Genomic DNA, 27265 nt, shown 5'->3' with positions numbered 1-27265 from the left:
CCTTTTTGTAGACGATGTGGCAGTAGAGGGGTCGATTGTAGGGGCATCTCTTCTTGCAACGCTTGTTGTCTCTTTTTGTTTTTCTTTCATTTTCACTTTTTGTGTTCTTATGCATCTCATGATGAATGCTCAACCCTCAAGACATCCATATTGATATGGTTCTTATGGGAGGTGCTATGGTTACGGCTTGTTTAATTGCCCAAAAAGATACCATGCTTATTACTTTTGCATCCCAAAAGGAACATGGATGCAAATGTCGGCTAACATGTGCCCGTTTGCCACATTATTAGCAGGAATACATCCTCCCTAAGAGTGCATTCCCACGGTAGTGAATTCAACGTTCCATCATTCTTGACTAGCATAATTTGCCATTTCCACCGTTTTTGCCATAGTTTGAGGAGGTTCCTTTAACTTCGAAAAAATCGAGCAGAATATCCTTGAAATGCGGATTCGCTGGGTTTTTGGGACATTGGAGCCAAAGAGCACGTCAAATTTCAACGTGAAGATGGACTGGAAATTCAGAGGTTAAAGAGTTTCCTTGGTTCCCATGCTCGTTCCTATTTTCCACGATGAAACCTCTCTCACTTCAAGTTCTCCATCGTGGGGAATGTGCTCTAAACTCGATTTACTCAGCAACAACTAAGTCCGGTTGCACCGCTGCCACATGTCGCTTTGAAAATTGTTTGACCAGTCCTCCACACAAAAGTTGCGCCACTGCCATCTGTCGCCTAACAAGTAACTCTAGTTGTGCCGCTGCCATGTACTGCCTTGACGACACAAGGAATAAGCTAGAGTTGGGCATTCCGGAGTAAGGAAGGGCCATGGGGAGGTCTTTCTCGAGAGGAACCCGGCAAGATTTCGACGATCGGGGGCCAAATCCAATTGGATTCCGATTGGGAAGGCTGACACATGGTCTTTTCCCGACCGTCAAGGGAAGTGAGGGAGCGGATGGTCGCCATGTGGCAGGGACGACTATCGGTTATTGGGAGGCACATTCAACCATTTTAAGAGGGCTTGATCCAACGGTGGAGATTGCACCTCCACCAACCCATGACCTTGACGGGCCGAGAATCCGGCAAGCGAGTCAAGAAACTGCTCATAATCCGGCTATGATAACCACTTGATGAAGTGTGTAGGATTCAGACTTCTTGCGCTGTCGGAGCTCTTTCCTGTTCGAAAATTCATGACTGGGGGACCGTAACATGCACCTCAAAATTGTCTGGCGCAGAATTCGCCACTAGGTAGAATCCGCGTTCCCAAATTCAGGGAATTCTGCCCATCGGTCAATCCGGATAAGGAAATTTTCGGTTCACGACGTTGCTTACTCGGTTTACGCGGCTGCAGCCGGCCAGATTCATGCGCGTACATGGTAGATCTGATTCACGATGGTGGCTCGGTGTTGGGTACCTTGTGTGGCTAGACAAGCCCTCCCACGAAAAGCGCGAGAGAGCCGGAAGAAGTCGTCAGTTTCGTCTTTAGGACCCCGATAGCACAACACTCCACCATGACAGTGGTCAAGTCGATCGAGAAGAGGAGAGCACGGAAGCTCAAATGCGTAGTTCAGAACTATGACTGGGGCCTCTATGGAGAGCAAAGCGAGGTTGGCCGACTTTATGCTCTGCAGTCCGACACTATGTTGGAAGACAAACCTTATGCTGAATTGTGGATGGGCACACACGAATCGGGCCCTTCGCTCATTGCGCTGGATGATACTGAGCAAACCTTCATGCCGTTGAAGGACTGGCTCCTAAGGAATCCGCAGGCATTGGGTGAGAGAGTTTTGCAACGCTGGGGGCCAGATCTGCCCTTCCTCTTCAAGGTAAGATGGGCGCAAGAATTTTGTTATCGCAGAAAGTCCGTTATCGGTTGTGGATTCCTTGCATGAGTACTGTGAATTCCTACAGAACACTCAGCATAACAAAGATGTTGCTTAGATGAGCTGATTTTAAACAAGAAATTCATCTCAAACTAACAGCGATGATATGTTCAGGTTCTCTCTGTGCAGAAGGCCTTATCAATTCAAGCACATCCAGATAAGAAACTTGCAAAGCAGTTGCATCAACTTCATCCAAATATCTATAGGGATGCAAACCACAAACCTGAGATGGCATTGGCAATCACACCTTTCGAAGCATTATGTGGCTTTATAAGTCCACAGGTATGTCATACCACATGAAATCATCTCCTTTTTCTGCAATTCGGGCATTTGTATTTTTTTTCCTTGTGTGTACTTTCGAATATTCATGTCTCCAACTTTTCAGGAAATTAAACAAGTACTTGAAGAAGTCCCAGAGCTTCAATGTGTGCTAGGTGAATCTGTTTCAAAAGCGCTCATGAATTTATCAGTGTCACATTTGAGCAAGGATGTATTAAAAGTGCCTTTAAGAGCGGCATTTACAGCCATCATGTCTGCTGACCAAGATGTCATCACTGAAGCCCTCTCCAAGATCATATCGAGGCTCTCAGACGAACAACAGGCCTGTTCCAGATCCAATCTTGTTCATGTGAACCTTTCTGACATTTATTGTTGCTAGTGCTTTTCTCTCTCTAATATTCCATCTTCAATCGCTGATTGACTGACATGCTTTATTATCACCATCTGTTGCCTTAATAGGAAATTTCATCACCATGCTATTGGGTGTCCGTCTTTTTCTTTAATTGCTGATTGATTGACGTGCTTTTATGTGCAGGCAAGGCCTCTAACTCCAAAAGAGCGACTTCTGCTCCGCCTTGCAGACCAGTATCCTGGTGATGTGGGCGTTTTGTCTAGTCTTTTTTTCAATTATGTATGCTTGGCCCCTGGAGAGGCATTATATCTTGATGCAAATGAGCCACATGCATACCTGGCTGGGGAATGTGTGGAGTGCATGGCTACTTCTGATAATGTTGTACGTGGGGGGTTGACCCGAAAGTATAAGGACACACAGACTCTTTGTGCCATGCTTTCTTACAGACAGGTATTATATTTGCTGGACGTAATGTGAGGTTTGCATTTATAAGTGTGCTTCTTGGTTTCTTTATCAATTCCATATCATGAGTTTCCCTTCCTTATTGTCTCTGTTTGAGTTGTATATGGTTTCTAACTTGTTTTTGTGTGCAGGGCCCTCCTGAAATTTTATGTGGAGTAGCTGTGAACCTCTACACCAAAAGGTTTTCACCTCCTTTTGAGGAATTTGAGGTTTATGTATGCAATTTATCTAGTGGGCATTCTGATGTGCTTCCATCTGTCCCTGGACCTTCAGTACTTTTGGTTCTTGAAGGTGAAGGTTTAATATCACAAGCTTGTGAGGAAGACAAGTGCACCATTCATTTGAAGAAAGGAGATGTATTTTTCATACCAGCAGGCATCAAACTTGACATAGCATCTTGCTTGGAGTCCAGTCAAAGACTGCAGCTCTACCGAGCATGCGTCAGCAGTCAACTGCTTTCAGATTGAGAAAAATAAAGCCTTTAGAGGGCAGATCTGTGATTATGTAAACTTTAGATGCTATCGTACTGCGGCAAGTCTCCAGTTTAGTTCTGAGAAATTTGCAACATACGCTGTATTGATGGTCATGGCATTCATTTTCTGAGAGGCCGAATCCCTATTTTGATTAGGTCTTGACAAATAATTCTCTGCATCAAGCAGTGATTTGTCATGTTAAGGTTGCAGCTGTTGGGTCCAATTTTGTAATCCATGGTAGTTGAGAAGTGGTTATTTGGATTTTTTGAAGATGTTTATTTGGGTAATCAAAAAGGCAAGCCATGTAGATGTGGTAGAAAAAGAATACATTTCTATTGGCAGGCAACCTTTTCTTTGTTGGGGACATTACAACAAGCATTGTGCCATTGATTGTTTTTGGCCTGCCCTTTAGGGAAGGTCTTAGTGAAGGTTCCAGTTCTTTCAAAAGGTAAAATAGGGGGTTTTTGATTTTAAAAAATTCTTCAATTTCATTGGTTGTTGTAGGGGGCTTTCAATGCAAGCATTTGATGCAGGTGGGAGCTCCGCCGTTTTGTTCCTAGAGTCGAAACTAATTTTTCCACCCATCCTCTCCTTCCCCTTCCAATTCAAGGCTTCCTTCCCATCTTCACCAACATCGTCCTCCCCATCCCCAACCTCTTTATTTTGTCCCCCTTTCTCTCTCTCTTCTTCTTCTTGTTCTCTCTCTCAGCTTCCAGGCAGGCCTTTTGAATGTATTCAACTTGTTTATGAAATCCTATTGTACACTACACGTCATGATCAGGCCATTGATAGAAACAAGCATCTTACAGATGGAAGGTAAACAAGAGAGTAACGAAACGGAGTGAGCAAGGGCATTGGCGAGCTTTGGGGTGGGGCATCATGGTATTGTGGAGTTATAGAGCCAACCAGCCACTTTGTCCATAGCAGCTGCAACAATGGGTCAGCCTACAGCAATGGTTGGAAATTATACAAAAAAGGCTTACATGGCAAGTAGCTGAAAAAAATCTAGGAAAAACACAAACTAATAACACAGCTTTAACCTCATAATGACAACCCACAATGCTAAAGGCACTTCACATAGTGGAATCTAGCTATTATGGCATCGCCTTTCTCTTCACTCTCATAGGTATCAATATGTGAAATGGAACACCGTGTCTAACTTGAATTGGAATAATGGAATGCCATCTCATGATATGGCGTTATGCTCTTCATATTATTTGACTTATTGTATGCTTGATCATATTATACATTCAATAAAGGATTGTCTTCAAATTATAATATCTTGAATGAAGTTTATCTCTTAGTTGTTATGTTCCAATTGCAATGTAATATGACCTGGTGTGATTTGTTGTAATTGCGTTTCTTTTAAGTATGGTCAAGGACTTAACTATCAAGCTCCCCATAGTAGGGCTTTGAGATGACTAGATAGTCTAATAGGCCAATGTGCATATTCATGTCTAGGACTATTGGATGGGTCGTATGCTTGGGGGCAAAGAAATGACTTGGGTACTTAATTGTGAAATCCTAGTATGCTTGGGGGCAAAGAAACAACTTGGGTACTTAATTGTGAAATCCTACACAGCATGAACAAGAAAATGCACATTTAGGACAAGTGGCAAGCAACCACTTTGACACGTGCTTAAGGAACGATGGATGATTTGCCCTAGATTGAATCATATTATCATGATAAGACAAGATAAGCCATTGCATAGATTGGGAGGCTAACTAATTCTCAAATGTCTGTTGGTCTGTGAAGTAACATGATTGCTTTAATCGACTGATAGATATAGGTTTTATGTGGTGAAAATTTATGGACTTTTGGCACCACAGTATTAGAGCAAGGTTAAGCAATCGGTGTTAGTAATTTTGGAGGGTGGAACCGAAGGACTCAACAAGGCTGCACAATCACGAAGCAAAGAAGATTACACCAGGGAAGCGCGAATGCATGGAAAGACCAAGTGCCACTCAAATGTTCATATATAGCCAAGAGAGATACAATGCAAGAACGGGACGAGTCCAACATACACATCCATTAGTGTAACCAACAACCACAAACTAACTCTTAAGATATTGGATTGATTATCTAGTGCTAATATGATGCCAGTGCACAGTAACTCAAATTGATCCTTGGGAAAAACTATCGTGAAGAAGTTAGCTGCCAGCATATTGGTGGTGGAGCAATACTGCAAATTTAAATTGCCACGTTGGACAAGATCATGAACATAGTGATATTGAATACGAATGTGTTTGATCCATTTAGGTGGCATCCATTTTTGATAGGTAGATACAACCATTTTTATCATTGTACAAGGAGTTCTTTGGAAGGTTAAGCCCGAGTTCTTTGGTCAATGTGTTCATCTAGATGCTTTCCTTGGTAGATTAAGATGTACTCAACTTCAGTTGACAAGGGAGATTAACTTTGCTTTTTGTGTGCCCATGAAATGGGCCCTCCTTCTAGCATGTAGATATCGCCGCTTGTAGAATGTCTGTCATCCGTATCCCCTACCCAATCAGAGTTTGCATATCCCATGAATTGGAAAGTTCTAAAGTTTGAGGTCCCCTTGAGATATCTGAGGACTCGTATCGCAACATGCTAATGTTGAAGGCCACGGTTGGGGTCATAAATTGGGCCAACTTGGTGACGGCAGTGGAGATGTCCGGACATGTCCAAACCATTGCAAACATTAAGGAGCTGACTAAGCTACAAAATGGGAGGGAATTCCATGTGTGTTTGTTCGTTATCTATGCTTGGACTAAACAATCGGGTGAGTTTGACGTTGGCCATGGCGATGGTCTACCAAGCATGGTGGTTGACATGGTTCACCAAGAATCCTGCCCATGGCTTCAAAGAGGTGTGAGTAGTGCCACGTGCAGGCACCAACATGGTGGTCACAGACTGCAATGGAATGCCGCCCCGCAAAATACATATGGAGGCACCAACATGGGGGTCACAAACTAGAGTGGCATGCCTAACAGTCATAATAGATATGTGGATGCTAGTATCATTGGTTCAATAAAGGAGATACAATGATGGGCGGCTGGTAAAAACTTTGAATTGGGGCCCTCCTTTCACGGTAGGAAAAAAAGCCGAGGAGCGCGTGTGCTATTTTGCGTCATCGTAACCAGCCTGCCAATTCTATAATCCTGCTCACCAATGCACATCGTGGTGCACCTCAAAAATGGTTCCGCAATTGGCTACACTTGATCGTGTGATGGCCTACAATGTATCTATTCCAAGAAAGGTAAGTGTAGTATTTATGCAAACTTGAAGAGCAAGAGAATAATGCTATCAAACATAAGGAGAGAAATGGGGTCTCAAAAGGGCCTCTTTTCTGCCTCCATTTTGGCTATAGCACATCTTTGCTACTGCTCTACTACCTTCTTTGCATCATTTCTACCCCCCACGTCTGTGTGTGTGTGTGTGTGTGCCTCTATTGGAGGAGCTCTCTCCCTCCAAATTGCATCACCCTATGTCGGAGTTCCATTCTTGCTATTATGACCTCTATTCTCCTTTTCATTACCCTGCAAGAATGGTTAGGAAATGGCTACAAGACCATGCAATGTTGTGACCTCTTGTGTGTTCCACAATACCAGAAGTGCATTTGATGAGTGAATCCCTTGCATCTATAGCTTGAATGACTGGGCAGTCATGAAAGAATCGGCCAAAGGTCCACATAAGCTTCCCAAGGTCAAAGAGAGAGAGAATATCTTACATGAGTGGAAGGACCACATCTTGAAGTTTAAGTTTGGGAAGAAAGGATGGCTTGCAAAGGTGCAACACATCAACATGGAAAAATACATGTATCACCTTCATCATTCAATCAATCTAGGATACCATCACAATGGAAGTCTTTTTATCCATGTAACTTTTTTACCTTTAAGTTTAATGAGCACATTTGGAAATTTTATGTTGATTTTATAAGAGCTTTTATTCACAAAAACGTAATTCCTTTGGACTTTAAGGAGTGGGAATCAATCGAGTCATCCATAGGTAAGCTCACTACAATACATGATTTTAGGTAACACTTCCTCTTTGCAAAAGAATAATGTATATTGGTATAATGTAGCATGCATCACTCCAAGGACTACATCGAGTTATGGCCATCTGCAAAGCATTGCACCACCATAACTTCAAGACATGAATTGCAACATGGTGGACTAAAGGACATTGCAATCGTATAGGGACAAGATCACAAAGGATGTGTGCATGGCCATGAAGTCTACATTTGGCTCCAAATGGGAAAGGTTGTGTTGGTTTATAGCTTTGCACATTATTATTTCTTATTTTTAGACTATACATATGCATAGATAAAAAACTATGTGGTTTTGCAAGTTTGTAGATGAAAATGCTCTTGAAGAGTTGCTTGGGATTGAATTGGGGAACCAGGTCAGGTCAACAAAAGGGTGATGTGTTTGTTTCAATGTCATGCATGTGGTTATTTGGTACCATATATCATGCCAAATGTTGTATTTAGATTTCTAGTATAGGCCCTAGAAGAAAACAAGTGGCATCACAATGGTAAGTTTATCTATTGAGAGATGCCAAGAATGTGATTGCCGCATCACAATGGACTCTAAGGGGTGCGCAAGAGCAACTATTGGTCATGGAGGACATCTTGTTAGAGTCCTTCACCTTTACCTTCAATGGTGAAATATTGGTAGAAATGTAGAGAAATGCATGCATAGTGCCAATTTCATCCCTCCTACAACATTGAAGATAGTAAACAATGTGTTTGTCTAGTGCTCGCATTTGCAAGTTCTTGCTTCAAGAAATGGAGAACATAAAAATTGTGAAGTAATATATTTTAATGATGTTTTTTGTGTTCTTTCATGTCTAAATGTTTCAAAAAATATTTGGAATTTTAGGATTTAAGGTTTTTAGTTTTAGGGTTTGGATGCACACACACACACACACACACACACACATTACATTCACTTCTCACTTTTACTTTTAGAGAGCCGTCTAAATTCCCACTCTCAAAACTACATCACTCCCTCAATTGTCGTTGGTTGACTGCATCTACCATGGATTGCATTCCATGATTTCATCTCATGGACTCCATTTGTAGATAGTTTTTTCTGGTGTTTAATAGGAACATATATGAAAGCCAAGCATGAGTTCAAAGATCTCATCAACTATATGCAAGAAAATTTAGTGCTTTTGCATATCAACTTGATGAAAAAGATGGGTTCCGATAGATTAAATTAAGTACCTTTTCTTGGAGGAACCCAATTTTGTGAAGCACTTGGCCTGTTTTTGTGATAATGTTACAAAGGATGTGTTTAGGGATGTAGACACCAATGATCTCATTATAAAATTGGGGATCATGGGGCATGCACATAGTCAATAGGAAATTCAAAGGAAGAAGCCTCCTCCTCAACCACCCCCTCTACTAGATCTATTGGTATCCTTATCCCCATATCAGACTATGACTGGACATGGAAAAGACTATTGACCAAGAAAGGGAGGAGATGGATGCAACTCAAAGTGTTGGGGATGCTACAACAACCCCTTGCCAGCATAGTTCATGCATTTGCATCAGAGATGATGACCTAGCATTAGACATATTGTGATTGACTGCCTTGCTTGTTGATAGAGAAGAGTACGTTTTCCTCCATGACATTGAGGTGCTTTTGGGATTGCAAGAGGATGAGTCACTAGGGGTGCTATATGTGGATTTGATGGTGGGTGACACGAGGGTGACACAAGCACTATCCAAGGTCTCAGAATTTGGGGATCAGATGACCAAATGATGGAAGGCTTTTTGTTGATGATTTTGGCTACATTGAAAGATGCAAAAAAGTCAATATATGATGTGAACTCCTCCGATCCAAAATCTTGCACTTCAGAGAGAGAGCAAGGCCAACCTTCCACCTCTCAGCTGAACAAGGATATAGCTCAAAGATCTACTGACATTGGAAGAAAGGAATAAATAGAATTTAACAATGCTATAACGGTAAGTTTGAACAATGTTTTGATGGTTTTTTGGTATAATGTGCGTTGTTGGTCTTCTAATCTAATGTTTCCTTGAATTCTCATAGGAGGCATTTGAGGTTCATGATTTCTCATCTTGATGGGGCAATGTTCATAGTGCATTTAGATGAGATCACTGTTTCGCCCATTACCTTTGTCAAGTGGGATAACACATCATGGTCTTCCATCGTAAATTCTCATCTAGAGGGCCTAGAGAGTTGCTGAAGTGCAAGATGTTACTCCACTCTATTAGCTATTCCAACACCACTTGAAATGTTGATAAGGTTATTTTGGTCCACTACTTGGCTGTTTTATTAATGCATTTGGATTGAATATTCAAGGCATGGAATTGACGGCAATGACCATGTCCTTGGCATGAAGAGAGGATAATATTAATGCTATTACTATGAGTTTTCTGGAGGGGTCCACCTAAGCAGATATGTAAGATACCACGTGAGTTCTATTCTAATTTAATAAATCAAGATAAATTTATAGAAATACATTTACAAAAGGGGCTTTTTAAATTCATTTTGAAAAAGAAACCATAAGTTTATAAAGAAAAGTGGGTCTTTTAATTCATGAAAAAGTTACAAGGAGTTTTTAAAATACCCCTTGAATGCACATTATACATAGGTTTTCTCAATGGTGCCCCTAGCCAGTTTTATATCTAGGAATCTACTCAAGGACTCAAAGTTCCCTATTCTAGATGGATGGGAAATAGCCAAGAAGAGAAACAAGCTATGAGACCTCTTTGTAGTAAAAAATACAATACAAATATCTATTTTTAATAATCTTCTCATCCCATCTATTTAATGGATAAATGTCTTGTATATGTTAATCTAATATTTTTCTTCTTTTGGATGTTACAATTATATTAGTTGTAAATCATTATTGTTCTCGATATGTATCTACTGTTATATATATTCCATCAAATTGTGTTCCAACCAATTAATGGTTTTTAATATTGCATCCACTGTTTTAAAACATTATGAGTAAATTCCAAGTCAATAAGTAATGATCATATCCACAAAGAGTTTGACCATGCTGCAGAAGCAAAAGTTGTTCAAGATCATGTCATATGTCCAAAAATATTAAAACTACCACTATACAAATTTGAGCATTTGGAGGCTAAAGGCACATGGTAGGAGGAATGGAATGAAAAGAAATGGAAGAACTACGAAGCAATGAAAAGAATGGAAAGTACAAAGAAATGATAATCAAAATACTCACATGATAGAAAAGCTTGATGTAGACCACTCTCGTGTGACACTTGACAAGTACAACACTATATAGTGTGACAATAGACTCTAGAAAGCCAAAGTGTACATGGGATAACTGAGAGTGCTCTCAACGGAAGCAAGAACGGAAGGAGAGAGAGAGAGATAGAGAGCCACACAAGTTTTGGTGGGTGCAGAACCACCCTAATCTTCTTTTTCATTCATTTATATATGTGTTTGAGTATTGTACATAACTGGGGTAAAGGCACAGTGACCTTTAACCCCCACAACCTCCCACTTAAAGGACAATGTGCCTTTAAGGGAGGACAACCAGTGAGCATACTATCCAATGCCCATCAATACACGACAATACTCAAACCGCTGACTAGGTAAACTCTTTGTCAGCATATCTGCAGGGTTATCATCTGTATGAACCTTGACAAGCTCTATGCGCTTGTCCTCAAGTACCTCCCTGATGAAATGGTACCTCACCTCAATGTGTTTAGTCTTTGCATGAAAGACTGGATTCCGTGCTAGCTGAATAGCACTCATGGAATCATTATGTAATGTCGGTACACCTGTATGAATCCCCAAATCTCCCACTAGCCGATCAAGCCATATAGCCTCCTTGCAACCCTCTGTGGCTGCAACATACTCAGCCTCTGTGGTAGACAAAGCAATGCACTTCTGTGTGCGAGACATCCACGACACTGCACCACCTGCAAAGGTGAACACATAACCATAAGTGGATCTCCTACTATCCACATGCCTTGCATAGTCTGAATCTGTGTACCCAAGTACACGCATGTCTCCTTTACCAAAGCAAATGCACATCTCCTTGGTACCCTTCCTGTACCTCATGATGCACTTAACTACCTCCCAATGCCTCTTTCCTGGATTAGCCATATACCGGCTAACAACTCCCACTGCAAATGCAATGTCTGGTCTAGTAGCTATCATAGCATACATAAGACTCCCAACTGCTGATGCATAAGGAACCTTGGCCATCATGGCCCTCTCCTCATCTGATTTGGGACTATCTGTATGACTCAGTTTCACATATGGAGGCAATGGAGTACTCACTGCCTTCCCCCCTCCATATTGAAATGCTGCAATACTTTTGTAACATACTCTTTTTGTGAAAGCCAAAGGAGTTTCCTACTCCGATCACGCGTAATGTGCATACCAAGAATATGACCTGCAAATCCCAAATCCTTCATATCAAAGGCCTCATGCAACTTGGCCTTTAATGCATCTAGCTCATAAGTATTCTTGCTAGCCAATAGCATATCATGCACATATAGTGCCAGGATTATCATGCTATTATCCTTAGCCCTTTGAGGCAGTGATCAATTTCACTCCTTCTAAAACCCTGGGACCGAATGAAAGCATCAAACTTCTAATACCATTCTCTAGGCGCTTGCTTAAGACCATATAGACTCTTCTTCAGCTTGCAAACTAAATGCTCTTTGCCCTTTTCTTCAAAGCCTTCCGGTTGCACCATGTAAATTTCCTCATGCAAATCCCCATGCAAGAAAACTGTCTTGACATCCATCTGCATAAGCTCCATATCCTTTGATGCCACTAGTCCAAGCATGCATCTAAGTGTGGTCATCTTCACAACCGGAGAGAATATCTCATCAAAGTCCACACCCTTCTCTTGCTTGAACCCTTTAGCAACCAAACGGGCCTTGTACCTAGGCACATCATCACCTATGACCTTCATCTTGTAGACCCATTTACATGGCAATTCTTTCTTTCCATGTGGCAAAGAAACCAAGTCCCAAGTCTTATTCTTCATAAGTGAACTCATCTCTGATTGCATAGCATACTCCCACTTGAGTTGATCCTCATGCATCATAGCCTCTCTGTAGCAAGAAGGCTCCCCGCAATCAGTAAGCATCACATAGTCTACCCCTGGAACAAACCTATCAGGCGGTCTAGACACTCTAGATGATCTTCTCAAGGGCGTTTCAGCTTGCTATCTCACCTATATATCAGCCACATTTGGCTCATCATTTCCACCAATAGATGATCCATGATCTACCCTTGATTGTATACTTGTGGGAGTACTTGGTGGCACCATTTCTTGCACATTCGGTGCATGGACAGCTCGCTGTCTATCAACATATGTAGGTGGATTCACATCCTGGAAAGTGATTCTCCTCATTTCCACATCCCTCATGGGTGCCTTATGCATCTTCTTCTCATTGAAGACTACATCATGGCTACGTATGATCTTCTTTGCTTCTGGATCCCAGAGACGATAGCCCATCTCTCCACTTTCACCATAACCCAGAAAGATGCATTTCCTAGACTTAGGATCTAGCTTCTTTCGAAGCTCTTTTGGCACATGTGCATATGCCTCACACCCAAATATATGCAAATGAGAGTAAGAGGGCTTCTTGCCACTCCATGCCTCTTCAGGAATACCAGCATCCAAACTCTTACTAGGTGATCTATTGATCACATGCACTGCAGTCTTCATTGCCTCAGCCCAAAAACCACCAGAAAGACTTGCATTGGAAAGCATGCATTGCAACCTTTCTTGAATGGTACGGTTCATCTTTTCTGCAACTGGATTCTGCTCTGGAGTACAAGGGGATGTGAGCTCCCTCTTAATCCCACGTGTATCACAGAAATGCTGAAAGTCATGAGAGAGATACTCTCCACCATTGTCAGTTCGTAGGCATTTAAGCATTCTACCTGACTGATTCTCAACCAAGGCCAGCCATTTTTGAAATACCTGGAACACATCACTCTTCTGAGCTATAGCATAAGCCCACACTTTCCTAGTTGCATCATCAATGAATGTCACGTAGTATTCAGCCCCACCTAATGACCGTGTAGGCATGGGACCACATATGTATGAATGCACCAAATCAAGCTTTTCAAACTCTTTCTTTCCCCTTCTTTTATGGGCTGATTTAGTCTACTTCCCATAGAGACAATGCTCACAAAATTCAAAATCAGAGAAACTCAAATGTGGTACATAACCCAAACGACATAAGAGTTTCATTCCATTCTGGCTCATGTGCCCCAACCTGCAATGCCACAAAGAAGTGCTTGGCTGCTCGGTTATTGCAACAACATGATCATATACCCCTGATACATGTAAGGGATACAAAGTCCCACACTTGGCACCCCTGGCCAAAAGCATAGAGCCCTTCTGAATTTTCCAACTTTGAAAGCCAAAAGTGGTGTGAAAACCAGCATCATCTAGCTGACCCACTGAGATAAGACTCTTGGTTAGCTTAGGCACATGTCTCACATGTTTCAAAACAAATGCAGACCCATTTGCAAAAGAAAACTTTATGTCACCTGCTCCCACTAGTCACATGCATAGTCATTTCCAAGATGCACACAACCTGTCTTTCCACTGTCATAAGTGGAGAACCATTCCCTATGGGGAGTAACATGGAATGAAGCACCAGAATCCAAAATCCAATCCTGGGAATATGCATCATCTGAAGTGGTAAGCAACTCTGCAGATAAACTAGACATGAAGAGAACATCATTGTCACTATCATGTGTGACTGCATTGATCTCCTCGATCTTCACTTTTCCTTTGTCCTCCCTTGGACTCTCTTCCTTCTGATTTGCACCCCAATTTGCATTCTTTTTATTATCCTTTTGCTCTCTTTTTAGCTTGTAGCAATCCTTTTTCATATGGCCCTTCTTGCCACAGTGGTAACACTCAATGTTCCGTGCCCTGGATTTGCTACGAGACTTCCCTCTTTCTTGGGACTTCCCTCTGAACTGCGATCTGCCCCTTTGCACATTTAAGGCTGCATCATGCTTGTTGCCGTCCATAGACTTCCGTCTAATCTTCTCGGCCAACAAGCTACCCACAACATCATCAAATTTTAGTACTCCACTAGGTGCAGAGTTACTGACAGCTGTACGGAAGGTATCCCATGAGGATGGCAATGAACATAAGAGAAATATTGCCTTAGTCTCCGCATCAAAATTCATTTTCTGAGCCTGAAGCTAGCTGAAAATAATATTGAATTCATTCAAGTGAGAAGCAATGGAGACCCCTTCCTTCATTTGTAGCTCAAACAACCTCTTCATGAGGTAAACTTTATTAGAGGCAGTTTCCTTCTCATAAGTGGCACACAGTTTCTTCCACAAATCTTCCGTAGTCTGCTCATTTACTACTGTGAAATAAACTGACTCTGCAAGATGAAATCTAATAGTAGACTTTGCTAATGCATCCAACTCATTCCAATCATCCTCAGACATATTTGCAGGCTTAGCTTCAATCCCTGCCAAGGGTTTAATCTACTTCTTTTGAATAAGCACATCACTTATCTGTTCTTTCCACAAAGAAAAGTTTGTCCCATCAAATTTTTAATGTTAAAAAACTCCTTTTCAGACATGGAAGAGGATGCCATGATGCAAATGAAACAAAATCCCAAATGCTAGTGCCTGCAGGAGAGAATCACACCAAATACCAGGTGCACCCAAATGTGTATGCCACAATAGAGTGAAATATCACCAAAACTCAAAGCTCAAAGCATCAAAAGATGCATCTGACTCATGTGCATATACTATGCATCCATATGAGCAAATCTGGCCCAAAAGAAAATGCCAATAAGTGCCAAATGACTCAAGCATGAACACTGTCCACTGGCATATGCATCAATAATGTCTCATCCAAGAGAGCATAGCACTATCAGTGCATCACCTGCAATGTTTCAAAGCTATCCCTCAGCATAAAATAGCATACATGTGCAAAGCGTCCATAAAAATAGCATCCCACAAGGCAATTTGGGCCTATCAGTGCATCCAATAAGGACCGCAATGCATCCAAATGGCCTGTAAATCATCCACTGCAACCCAATGCATACCACGAATGAGCACACACTACTCAAACTACAACCAAAGTGATCTGCATAAGGTATGCTCAAGAAATCATAGTCCCACGGTGATGACCGCTACTGAAAATAAAACCTGAGATGCCTCAAAACATGGGCGCCATTGCATAATCGGACTCAGCAAGAAAATCTGCAAATATCTCTCTTCTGCCAGAACTCCAAAATCCCAACCGATGAGTGAGAAATGGGAGTTAACACTTATCCACTACCATGTGGCATAAATCTAAGGTTTCAAAACCTTAGAATGAAAAATGCATAACAGAGAGACAAAATCGAATACACAGAGATCTATAACTCTTAAAAACCTCCACCGAATCATGCAAGAACTAATAGGTAGGGGTTTTTGGGCGTCCGGAACGCAGTGGGATAGACGGTTTTGGAAACCGTGGTCTCAATCACTGGGTCCAACACACGGACTGAAAAACGTTTTTGGAAATAGAGCTGTTTGTAAACTCCACCGGAGTGTGAATGATGAGCAACATAGAGGTTTTAGGACCTCCTGAGTCCACTGAAATTAACAGATCTGCAAATGGTTACTCCAAACTTGAGTTCCAACACCCGAGCAAAAAACGCAGAAACTGACACAGTGAGCCAGAAATCCAATGAAATGATCCCAGATTCAAGAATGAAGGTGTTTCCAAGCTCCTGAAGTGAAGTGGACACCAAAAGAAGGCAATAGTTGCCTCTACAAGTCAATACGGAGTCTCTATCATCGAACGGAACACGAAAAAGCTCAAAAAACGACTTTTTCTTTGAAACCACTTAACAGGCTCTCAAAACCACTTCGCAAAGCCAAAGTGACTTTTCCAAAGGTTCCTCCAAAGTCTCTGCACACTCAGATGCAAGTAAAGTCACCCACAAAGCTTCCCACAGAGCTTCTCCTTCCTCCCACAGAGCTGCTGAGCTTCAAGCATTCACACACGCTCAGCTAGATCACCCGGGCTTTGATACCAGTTGAGAGTGCTCTCAACGGAAGCAAGAATGGAAGAGGGAGAGAGAGAAACAGATAGAGAGCCACACAAGTTTTGGTGGGTGCAGAACCACCCTAATCTTCTTTTTCATTCATTTATATATATGTTTGAGTATTGTACATAACTGGGGTAAAGGCACAGTGACCTTTAACCCCCACAATAACTCCCAATATGACATGTGCATGTCTAAGACTCACTGGACTATCAAAACACAACTAGAACACTCACTTTGACTTCATATTCCAACACCCCCCCATGAAGGAAATGCGAGGGACTACTAGGATGGAGCAAAAAATATAACATGACAATGATGGAGTCTATTGCTCTGTGCACCCCAAGTAGCTCATAGGCTCAAATGAAGCATGGCTACCGGACCAACATATCGGTCTAGGGAATGCACCAACATCTTGGAACTTGACTAGGATGGCTAGGCCTGATAAAGAGACCCATCAAAGCCAATAGAAAGGCTCCCACAATACATCCACCTGTGGCTTCATAATAGGACATGGTTGGAAGCCACACACCACTACCCCAAGTGTTCTTTAGCAAGCTTCATGTACTTCTTGAGATGTGTAAATATTCTCCAAAACTTCTTCACATTGAGTCACCATTGAGCATGCATCCAAAGTTTCCAGGCATGTATATAGCATAATGTTCCTTTGCAACCATATAATCCATAGTGATTCCTTCTAATATCATTCCACTGTTCAACAAAACTGACTAGCACATCACATAATTTAACGGATAAAAACCCAACTATATCCTGTATTGACTTTGGTACCATCTTATTGAAGTTCATCAAGGGATGGGCAATGTCCTTATTAGGTGCTTTCTTTTGCATCTATGATCTAGGGTATATCCAATCACTAAATCTTCTCCATAACTTCTTCACATAGAGTCACCATCAAGCACATTTCCTTTATGCCAAAGTTTCTAGGTGTATAGCTTTAGAGTTATATAGCATAACACTCCTTTGCAACCATATGTTCCATAGTGCATTCCCTCTCAAATCATCGCACATCTAACAAACCTAACTAGTGCACTAACTCATGAAGAAATGGGTACTTTACTAGTAGGTGCTTTATTGCATCTAGGGCACATCCCATCACAAAATCTAACTGTACCACCTTTGCACCAAGTCTAGATATCCTTGTGCTCAATCAACCATAACAAGACTGATTGTTTTTCAAGAAGGAGAATATTGTAGCCCAAAAAGTAGGAGAATCTCTTCTTGACCACATATGGTTGTGTGCATTTATCAACTCTTTAGAGTCTTTTGAGAATATTGGGATTAGCCAAATTTTGTTCTATGGAATCCATCTAACTTCCTTTAAAAATTTGAAGAATTTACCTGCGATCCACAAGGAAGAGCGCCCCTCTATCATTTCATGAATAAGCAATAGGTCAAATTTGTGAAGTTTGAAGGAAACCCTAAGAGCCTCCTCAAATTTCCACCTCTAAAGGCTCCTATCCTAAAGGTCTCCAAACACTCTCACACTTTTTTGTCTAGTCCCAAAGTGTCTCTATCGCAAATGGTATCTTGATAGGATTCCTTCCCATATGATGGAAAACTAGTAACTTCTAGTTCTCCTAGAGAATCCTTTGTAATTTATGTAGGGATTGAAGGACTCCTTAGATCTTCACATCAATCTCTATAATTTTGACCCTTTTGTAGGCTCTAAATTGCTAAAGAATGATGTAAACTCAACTTGCCCATGAATTTTGTATAGATGATCTTTCTCTATTGGTAGTGCCTAACCCTCCCTATTGCTTAGGCACAGTATACAAGTCCCATCTCAACTTTGAAACCTTTCTATGATCAAGGTCCCCTCTCCACAAGAAACTCCTTAGTAAGGAGTTAGCTTATTGATGCCTCTCTTGGGAGGATACCAATGTGAGATGAAATAAATGATAGAAGGATAAATGGGATAGGATATATTCGATCTTCAAACATAAACATAAAAAGCCTTCCATTCTAGTTTGCACTTATTGAGGGGCTCCTCCTCAACCCCTTCTTGTCCCGATATCCATGTAGCCAAACATTCCTACAATTTTCACGATTCATGTTTTTCTCTTGAGGATTTTGATCATCATCTTGACCCCTTGGAGTAGCCTTCTGCATAACTACATGATCACCAAATGTTCACAGTTCACAACTACACAATGTGGTAGGAGGTACTCAGTGTCTCCTAACATTCCTTTCATTATCTGTTGGCTCTTTCCCATGGCTTCCACAGAAAGAGCACGGTATTCTCAGTATGTAGGGTTCCAAGGTTTTTTGTCACCTATAGATATATCGGGGTTGTCGTTTGTAGTATATGTGTAGCTTAGGACCTCGAGTCACATTCTGGTGAGAGACGTAGGCTTAAGTGTGGTAAGCAAACATAGTGCATGCATGTGTAAAAGGAGCGTGTATCATCATGGTTGAGGTAATGAAGGCTTTTACCTTCATTCGGGGTTGTAGGGTTTAGGAGGAGTTTAAGGGTTAGGAGGTTCCAAGGTTTAGAAGGAGGTTCCAGGGTTAGAAGGAGGTTTTAAGTTTTACAAGGAGGTTCCAAAGTTATAAAAGTTACATGTAGAAGTTGCAAGTTGCATGTAGCATGTATTGCATATTGCATGTAGGAGTTGTATGTAGAACTCGCATGTAGGAATCACATGTAGAAGTTGCATGTAGGAGTTGCATGTGAAACATGCATGTAGGACTCGCATGTAGAGGTTGCATGTAGGACTTGCATGTAAAACTTGCATGTCGAACATGCATGTAGAAGTTTCATGTAGAACTCGCATGTAGGAGTTACATGTAGAACTCACATGTAGGAGTTGCATGTAGGAATCGTATGTAGAACTTGCATGTAGAACATGCAAGTTGGATTTCTAAAAGGGATTATTTTTAGCCTTATGCAAGTATCAGCAGAGCTTTGTCCATGTTGGCATAGAGACAACATACTCCCAACTCTATTTGATTACCCGTCCTCAGGTTATGGCTTATTTTGATTTCAGAGTAGAGATTCCATGTGTGTAACCCAGTGGCTGTTGAGCTTGTGGCATGCGAGTCGTTCTTGCTGTAATGCTTTTGCACCATACAATTTATGGTTTGTAGTTAGGAAGCTTATCTCCTCTTGAGGAGGGGTAGACGGCTGTAAGTTTTAGAGGGGATCTTATTATTGATGCAATCTATGTGAAGAGAGTGGGAGAGAAGGAAGGAGTCTCACTTGCAGCTTTCTCACATACACAATGGGGGAATATACACAAAGGTGGAGGCTGAAAATAGTTTTCCTCTTCTTAGTTGTGAAAGCCAAAAGAACTCTAAGTACAAAAGAATAGGTGAACCCTATATGTGGGTCTCAAACCAAACTCAGCTAACTAAAGTGACATACTAATTGAGCCACTAACTAGAGTACATAAAGATAACTGTCATCCAGCTATTATTCATGGGCAGTGTACCAACCGCATTTGCAGCTAACAAGTTGGTGACATAAATGCATAACGGTCACCCTGGCATATCACGAGTGGAGCTCGATATCTCAACACTCCCCCTCGAGCTCAATCCCAATTCCTGCACACCAAGCAGGTCTCTGAACTTGTGCAGCTTCTCTCCACCCAATGCCTTCGTGAGTATGTCAGCTACCTGATCCTCTGTGCTAACATAAACTAGATCAATAAAACCTACTAGAACCTTCTCCTGCACATAGTGATAATGCACCTCAATGTGCATTGTTCTAGCATGATAGACTGGGTTATTTGCCAAGTGTATACTACTCATGTTGTCACAATAAATAACAATTGGCCCATCTGTAGATTGATGCATATCATAAAGTAGCTCATGCAGCCAAGCTACCTCACATGCAGCCATTGCTACACCCCTGTACTCAGCCTCTATGCTCAACAAGGCAACTGTAGGCTATTTATTGTTGCTCCAAGTGACTGTGGCACTCCCAAAAGAGAACATATATCCACTTGTAGATCGTCTATTAGAAATACTACTAGCCCAATCAACATCAGTGTATCCATGCAACTGTATCTGAACCCCAATCTCATAAAATAGTCCATACTGCAATGTGGACTTCACATACCTCAGTATGCATCTAGCCGCATCCAAATGCAGTTTCCTTAGAGCCTGCATAAACTGACTTACCAACCCAACCACATAGCTCAAATCTGGCCTGGTAATAGTCATATAAATCAAACTTCCTACTATGCGTATGTACATAGTAGGGTCTTCCAAAAGCTCACCTACATCTGCACTCAACTTCACATTTTGCTCCAAAGGAACTGAAATAGGCTTACAGCCTGTCATCCCATATTTGGACAGCATGTCCAATCCATACTGCCTCTACAAGAGCCATGTCCCACTTGTGGATCTAATCACCTCAATGTCCAAGAAGTAACGCAGCTCTCCCAAATGCTTCATCTCAAACTTCTGCTTCAATAGCATTTTCACATGAAGGATATCTTCATCACTATCACCTGTGATGATCAAATCATCAACATAAATGACAAGTAGCATAGTGCCTTTCTCTGTTTCTCACATAAAGTGAGAAATCTACCTTGGAAATCTGAAAGCCAATAGTGACAAGATACTGTCCTATCTTGTCAAACCATGCTATGGGTGCTTGCTTCAAACCATACAAGGCTTTCTTCAACCTGCAAACAAACTCAGGATGACAGCATGAACATAACTTGGTGGTTGCTCCATATAGACCTCTTCTTGCAAATCACCATGCAAGAAAGCATTCTTTACATCCATCTGATGTAAAGACCATCCCTTTGATGAAGCCATAGCAATGATTGCTCTTACGGTTGCCATCCTTGCAACCGGACTGAATGTTTCTTCATAATCAATGCCCTATGTCTGTGCATACCCCTTGACAACTAATCTTGCCTTGTATCTATTCACAGAAACATCTGCATTGTGCTTCACCTTATAAACCCACTTGCAGCCAACAATTGTATACTTGTCTTTAGGCAAAGGCTCCAATTCCCATGTAGCATTTGCTTCCAAGGCATCCATTTCTTCATCCATGGCTTTCTCCCATTTTTCTTTTCCCAAAAGAAGTGGGTTCTGGTTCATGTATCAGTTTGACCATATAGGCATAGTGAATGGCTGTAAATCCATCACATTTTAGCCTATCCACAAGATACCTAGTTCTGGTAGACCTGCGCAAAAAAGGCTCACTACTAGGTGCTCTCAAAACATCCCTTGTCTTCCTTACTCCAAGTGTAATAACAGAAGGAATACCCAACTCATCATCAAGGCTTTGTTCTGAGCCATTGGATTCACCATCCACATAAGAGTGACCTGCATTCACATCAACCATGGGCTGATCTACTTTCTCTTTTCCTTTTCATAATACTTGCATACACTATCTGCATTGATTTGAGGAGATCCTCCCAATCTCAATCTGCCTGTCATTCGAGACATGAAATACATCAGACATGTATTTCTTTTTTCCATCCTACATTGACAAAGGAATTTTACCAATTTGCACACTAGGATGTGCAATATCATCACCAGTCTCCACAAATCCTGGTCTTTCCATTTTCCTTGCATTCTACATGACCTGTCATGTGGTTTGACACACTTGAGTCAACATACCACACATCATTGCTTTCTTCTGCACTTGTCACATAATTGGTCATGTGCTGCACCATAAACAGATGCTCAATCCTATCATCACCTTGTCTACTAGAGGATGCATAATTGCCTTGATGCAATTTTCTAGTCATGATGTCATTCTATTTTTTATAGCAGTCTTTAACCATATGACCCATTTTACCATAGTAGTAGCATTCAACATTGTTGTTTGCATTTTGGCCTCTCTGCCATCTACCACGACCTCTTTGGCTCCCCCTGCCTCTAAAGTTACCACCTTCTCCTCCATAGGACTGGTTTTCTTGAATTTGCTGCATATTCTGATTTCTGCCATAGACTCCAAATCAGCCTGCTCTACCTCTACCTCTACCTCTTCGAGCATTTGAGTAGAAGACAGCTTCTTTTGAAGTTCCTCTTGAAGAAGATGCACCACCATTTCTCTGATCTTTAGAAATTAGAAGAGTAATCAACTCCTCAAAATCAGGAAAATTCTCACGAACGGCAATGGATGTTCGAAATTGTGCATAATCCTTTCCTAGACCATTCAAGGTCATAGAAACTAAATCATCATCTTCCATTGGCGACCCAATGGAAGCAAGTGCATCTGCAATCTTCTTCACCTTCATGTGGTAGTCATTGATGCTCATAGTTTCTCTCTGCACATTATGCAACTCCTGCTTGAGCTGCATTTTCTTGGCTTGCATATTTGTGCTATACATTTTTGTAAAAGTATCCCATGCCTCCTTCAGCATGCTTGTATCCTGAATATGCACAATCATAGAATCTAAAATACTGATACACAGCTAGTAAACTTTTCTGGCTCTCTCATGCCAGCCTTTAAATGCCTGCAACTCCTGTTGATTGGGAACATTAGGAATAACTGGTTCTTATTCAGCTCTAGTAATAAACTCCCAATAGCCTTGTCCCTTAAGGAAATTCGTCATTCTAAACTTCCATGCTTGGAAGTTATTCTTCTCAGCATAAGATGCCATTACAGAACACTGCAAAATATTCTGTCACTTCAAAAAAACACAACTTCTACCTCACAAGGGCAAATCTGCAAAACTGACGAGAGTGGTATTTGACCACACAGTGACGATTATGCATCAATAGGCAATAAAAATGATTTTGTCACTCCTAATATCTCTGCACATAGGCATACGATGTAATTTCTGTGATAACTTTTCACTGACCTGCAGAACATTGGTCGCACAACAAAAACAGGGCACTTTCCTGAGTGCCTGCGGAAACTTCCGCCACCAAAATGGGCCCTTAATCAAAAAAATAATTTCACCAAGGGCTTCACCGTGCCCCATAGCATATACTGCCCTCTCGCCACATTGCAAAGGGTGTCCCAATTTCAGACAGTGCACTCTTGCACTTTTCGGCTGTGCTACCTGCAGAGATTTGCTCCCAAACTTGAAAAAAAAGGAAAGCAACACTGATCCTCTTACTAGGACACTGTGAACTTGGTTTGCTTTCTTGAGCTTCTTATCACAAAGTGAGCTCTAATATCATGTGAAGAGAGTGGGAGAGAAAGAAGGAGTCTCACTTGTAGCTTTCTCACATACACAATGGGGGAATATACAGAAAAGTGGAGGCTGAAAATAGTTTTCCTCTTCTTAGTTATGAAAGCCAAAAGAACTCTAAGTACAAAAGAATAGGTGAACCTTATATGTGGCTCTCAAAGCAAACTCATCTAACTAAGGTGGCATAGTAATTGAGCCACTAACTAGAGTATATAAAGATATCTGTCATCCAACTATTATTCATGGGCAGTGTACCAACCGCATCTGTAGCTAGCTAACAAGTCGTGACATAAATGCACAACGGTCACCTTGGCATATCACGAGTAGAGCTCGATATCTCAACAATCTATAGTCAATCATCCCTAATAGAAAATTGATTAGGTCTTCCTAAATGTACAAAAACGTGCATATGGCAGTGAGTGTGCGTGTAACAATCTAGTGCAAACTATATGTGCAAAAATGTGCATATGCTAGTGAGTGTGCGTGTAACAATCTAGTGCAAACTATTGAAGACTTGGGGTTCCCAAAACTTCATTATTGTCGGGGATGGCTTGCATGTTGATGTTGTATCGATTCAATCGTCTCCCGTTTATGGTTGTGTTGAATGGGACTCCATCCAATGTTTCTAGCAGCACAGCTTGAACTTCAGATTCTTTTAGTGGTCTTGGCATTGCTATGGGGACACTGCCACTTGTGCTATTGTTGAATTACTCACACACTTCTTGAAGATTAACCTTTGATGGTGTTGAACTAGCCTGACATGTGCCATGTGTATGGGGTGGCATAGTATTATAACCAATTTGTTTGGCTCTTGAAGACCTTTTTTTTTTTTGGGGGTGGTTATTTCTCTTGATCAATCTTCATACGCACACGTGGCTTATACTTTCTAACTTCTTACACTGGGAACTGTGGGGTAACTTTTCCACTAGCAAGGTGTTCCCAAGTAAGGGTTCATTTGCTACGCATACTCCTTCCAGTCCCTCAAGGGACCATTCAAGAGGCGGTGGTTTTGATTTTGAGGGAGCTGGATTTGCAAGATACGATTCGACGATCCTTGTTTGGACTCGTTTGAATTCATTAAAGTGTTCAGTCTTGGCTTTTCTGTGATTTCCTCCTTTAGCTTTCTTGCGGGATCTTCTACTGTTATTCAACTTTGGAGTTTCAACTTCTGGGAGCTCAACTACCATTAGGGCATGCAAAATGGCTAAGTAATTATCAAAGATTTGATCTTCAATTTCAGCATTCTCAGCCTTAGTTTCAAGGTCCCAAGGAAAATCAGTCATCATTGGTATGGGTACATTCTTCAGGTTCATTATTCCACTCAAGGTGAGCCATAAAGAATCCCAAGGGGCGCTTGCCTTGATTGTTAATATTTCTGCGATTAAAGAAATTCTCAACCTCTGCATCGAGGTCAATATCTCCATCATCATCGTGACGGCGTCCAGCCATGTTGTGGTGTGGCATCTAGTCACATAGTTTCTCATGCCATCTCATGGTGGTCAAACCCAAAGCTCTTCCCATATAGCTAATAGCTTTTTCATTCTTTGTCTCCCATGCTGGGATTTTGTTAGCATCATGCGACTTCTCCTTCGGTCTCTTCTCTATCTCAGGAACCACACTCCACAAGTTTTTCTGCATGAATAGAAGTCAGGTCGCCAACTGCCAAGAGGAAAATTTTCTGCCATTGAAAGTCACAAGTATTCCACCAACCTTTTTGTTCTCCATAATTACTAGGATCTCGTAAATCTATGGCTAGGATCTCATGGTAGCAAAGGCACCCAAGATCAAGGTTTACAAAAATGGGATAAACGAAACACATATCACATGGCCTAGATCATATGGTGACCAAAGGTGATTTACAAAAGACAAAACACAAAACACATAACATTCTTTTTGGAGTACTACTCTAGGTAGAGAAACTCAAAAATTGACCAAGTGATGATAAATAAAGTTCAAAAGACAAAGTGCTCAAAAGGCATAGTCTTTATCTTCTACCACAAAGTTTGATAAGTACTTGTGTATGCACTTCACCCATTCTTGAAGTGTCCTTTCTCTCTTCCTCTTGTAGAGCACTGATGATGCCCTCCAGTGTGGGTTGGGGAAGATTCTTCAAGGTAGTCACAACATAATCATAGACTTGAGGCATACTCTTCAAGAGCACATCCATAGCATCATCTTCAGTAACTGGAGAGTTGATTGAGGCCAATTGTGTCATAAGACTTCTCAAAGTAATAATATGAGCTGCAACATTGTCTCCATCCATTTAACTTATGCTAGGCTTTAGAAGGGGATTCCAAATCAGAAATGTGATGCACAAAATCATCTCCAAGTCCTACAACAATGAGTGCATAAGCCTTTTCTAGCCTTTTAGCATCTACAGGTGTAGTTGAAGAAGAGTCACTTGCCTTCCCTTTACCTTTGGTTGTCGTGGATTCTCCTTCTTGAGATGATTGATTCCCTGTCTTGACCAAGTTTCACAAATTCTCTTTCATAAGCACAAATTTGATTTTCATTTGCCAAGTGTGAAAATCTTGGCCATTGAACTTATCTATCTTAAAGTTGGCCATTGAGAGGGTCTTACCTTGATAATCAGGCAGTGTCTACTCTCTTACAAATGGTCAATCTTTCTGAACAAAGAAGTCTCCCTCACCATACAAATGCAAGTTATTAGCTATGTACTCAGAAAATCCCAAATTCTTGGCATAGAAATATCCAGTAGGCTTTTCCCAAAGTCTCTTGGAAGGAGTTTTCTTTACCTTCATCTTTTCCCTTCTTCACACAGTTCTCATTGGAAGAACCACAAGTGCTAGTCATGGTTACAACTCAAATGCTCATCAATAATCATAGTGTATCTTCAAATCAAAGAAGATACTCACAATGGAATAAAATACTATAAGAGAGTGTTTGAACCAAAACTCTAGCATTAACTGAGAATATGCTGTCAATGAATCATCCTTAAGCTTGCATCAAGCATTCAACAACCAAAAATGCCCAAAATTGTAGAGTAAAACTGAGTAATTGGGAGGGCTTGATTCAAGCTCTATGAAGCATAACTGAAAGGGATTTTTATGCGCAATTAACACTCTTATACCAGAGAATGTTCACCTAGGAGGATTGCCAAAAAAACGCGCAGAGTTGCTCATGAGAACATTGCTTTCTTTGACTGGTCTTTGTGTGATTTCTCCTCATTGCAGCAACCATTCGTCCTCAGACTTGGACACAAGATAGCCCATAGTGTCACCCACCTGTGGCTACTGATACAATAGATGGCGCTGCCTCCCAACCATGCGCTCTTGTGAAAGAAGCTTCGATGGCGTGCTGAAAACAGTAGAAGACAGAGGCTGGATGCTAAGGAATCAGGGTTGCTATAGCCAGTGATGAAATGGGCTTCACGGGCTTGCTCTTATATAGCGAGACCAGTCGTAGTCAGTTAGGATCAATTGGGTGACCGACCCAGTCCACCCAAAACGGTTGATTGGGGGTCGAAAATAGGCCACCGACCATACGATAGAATCGGTGCGCAAAACAGAGCAACTAATCTACGGTCTCCGTTCGGCCCAGAGCAATCCGGGATCATCTGAGGCTCCAAACGGGCCCCACAACCCGAGAGTGGACTGCCCCGAGAAATGCTCCGTCTACCCTCAGTGCAGTCAGTCAAG

At 41.4% G+C, this 27265-nt stretch overlaps 1 protein-coding gene across 1 annotated transcript; it reads left to right on the top strand.

The window, feature by feature from the left end:
* Nucleotides 1-1155: 1155 nt before the first annotated feature.
* Nucleotides 1156-3808, top strand: LOC147890065 (mannose-6-phosphate isomerase 1-like). The gene is made up of 5 exons (XM_087390914.1): nucleotides 1156-1819; nucleotides 1991-2158; nucleotides 2262-2477; nucleotides 2691-2957; nucleotides 3101-3808. The coding sequence occupies exons 1-5, from the start codon at nucleotides 1505-1507 to the stop codon at nucleotides 3434-3436; spliced, it is 1302 nt and encodes a 433-aa protein (XP_087247040.1). The 5' UTR covers nucleotides 1156-1504; the 3' UTR covers nucleotides 3437-3808.
* Nucleotides 3809-27265: the final 23457 nt, after the last annotated feature.

The sequence above is a fragment of the Dipteris shenzhenensis genome, chromosome 19, assembly GCF_047967505.1.
Source record: "Dipteris shenzhenensis isolate YYH24624 ecotype China chromosome 19, Dip_SZ_1.0, whole genome shotgun sequence".
NCBI lineage: Eukaryota > Viridiplantae > Streptophyta > Polypodiopsida > Gleicheniales > Dipteridaceae > Dipteris > Dipteris shenzhenensis.
Note: the sequence above shows the minus strand (reverse complement) of the source record. Positions and strands in the feature narration are given on the sequence as shown.

Bases quoted from the DNA above. Each gene is read 5' to 3' on its own strand.
- LOC147890065 (XM_087390914.1), top strand. From the start codon at position 1,505: ATGACAGTGGTCAAGTCGATCGAGAAGAGGAGAGCACGGAAGCTCAAA. The intron at 2,478-2,690 runs GCCTGTTCCAGA...TTTTATGTGCAG, and splicing joins GGCTCTCAGACGAACAACAG to GCAAGGCCTCTAACTCCAAA. The intron at 2,958-3,100 runs GTATTATATTTG...TTTTGTGTGCAG, and splicing joins CCATGCTTTCTTACAGACAG to GGCCCTCCTGAAATTTTATG.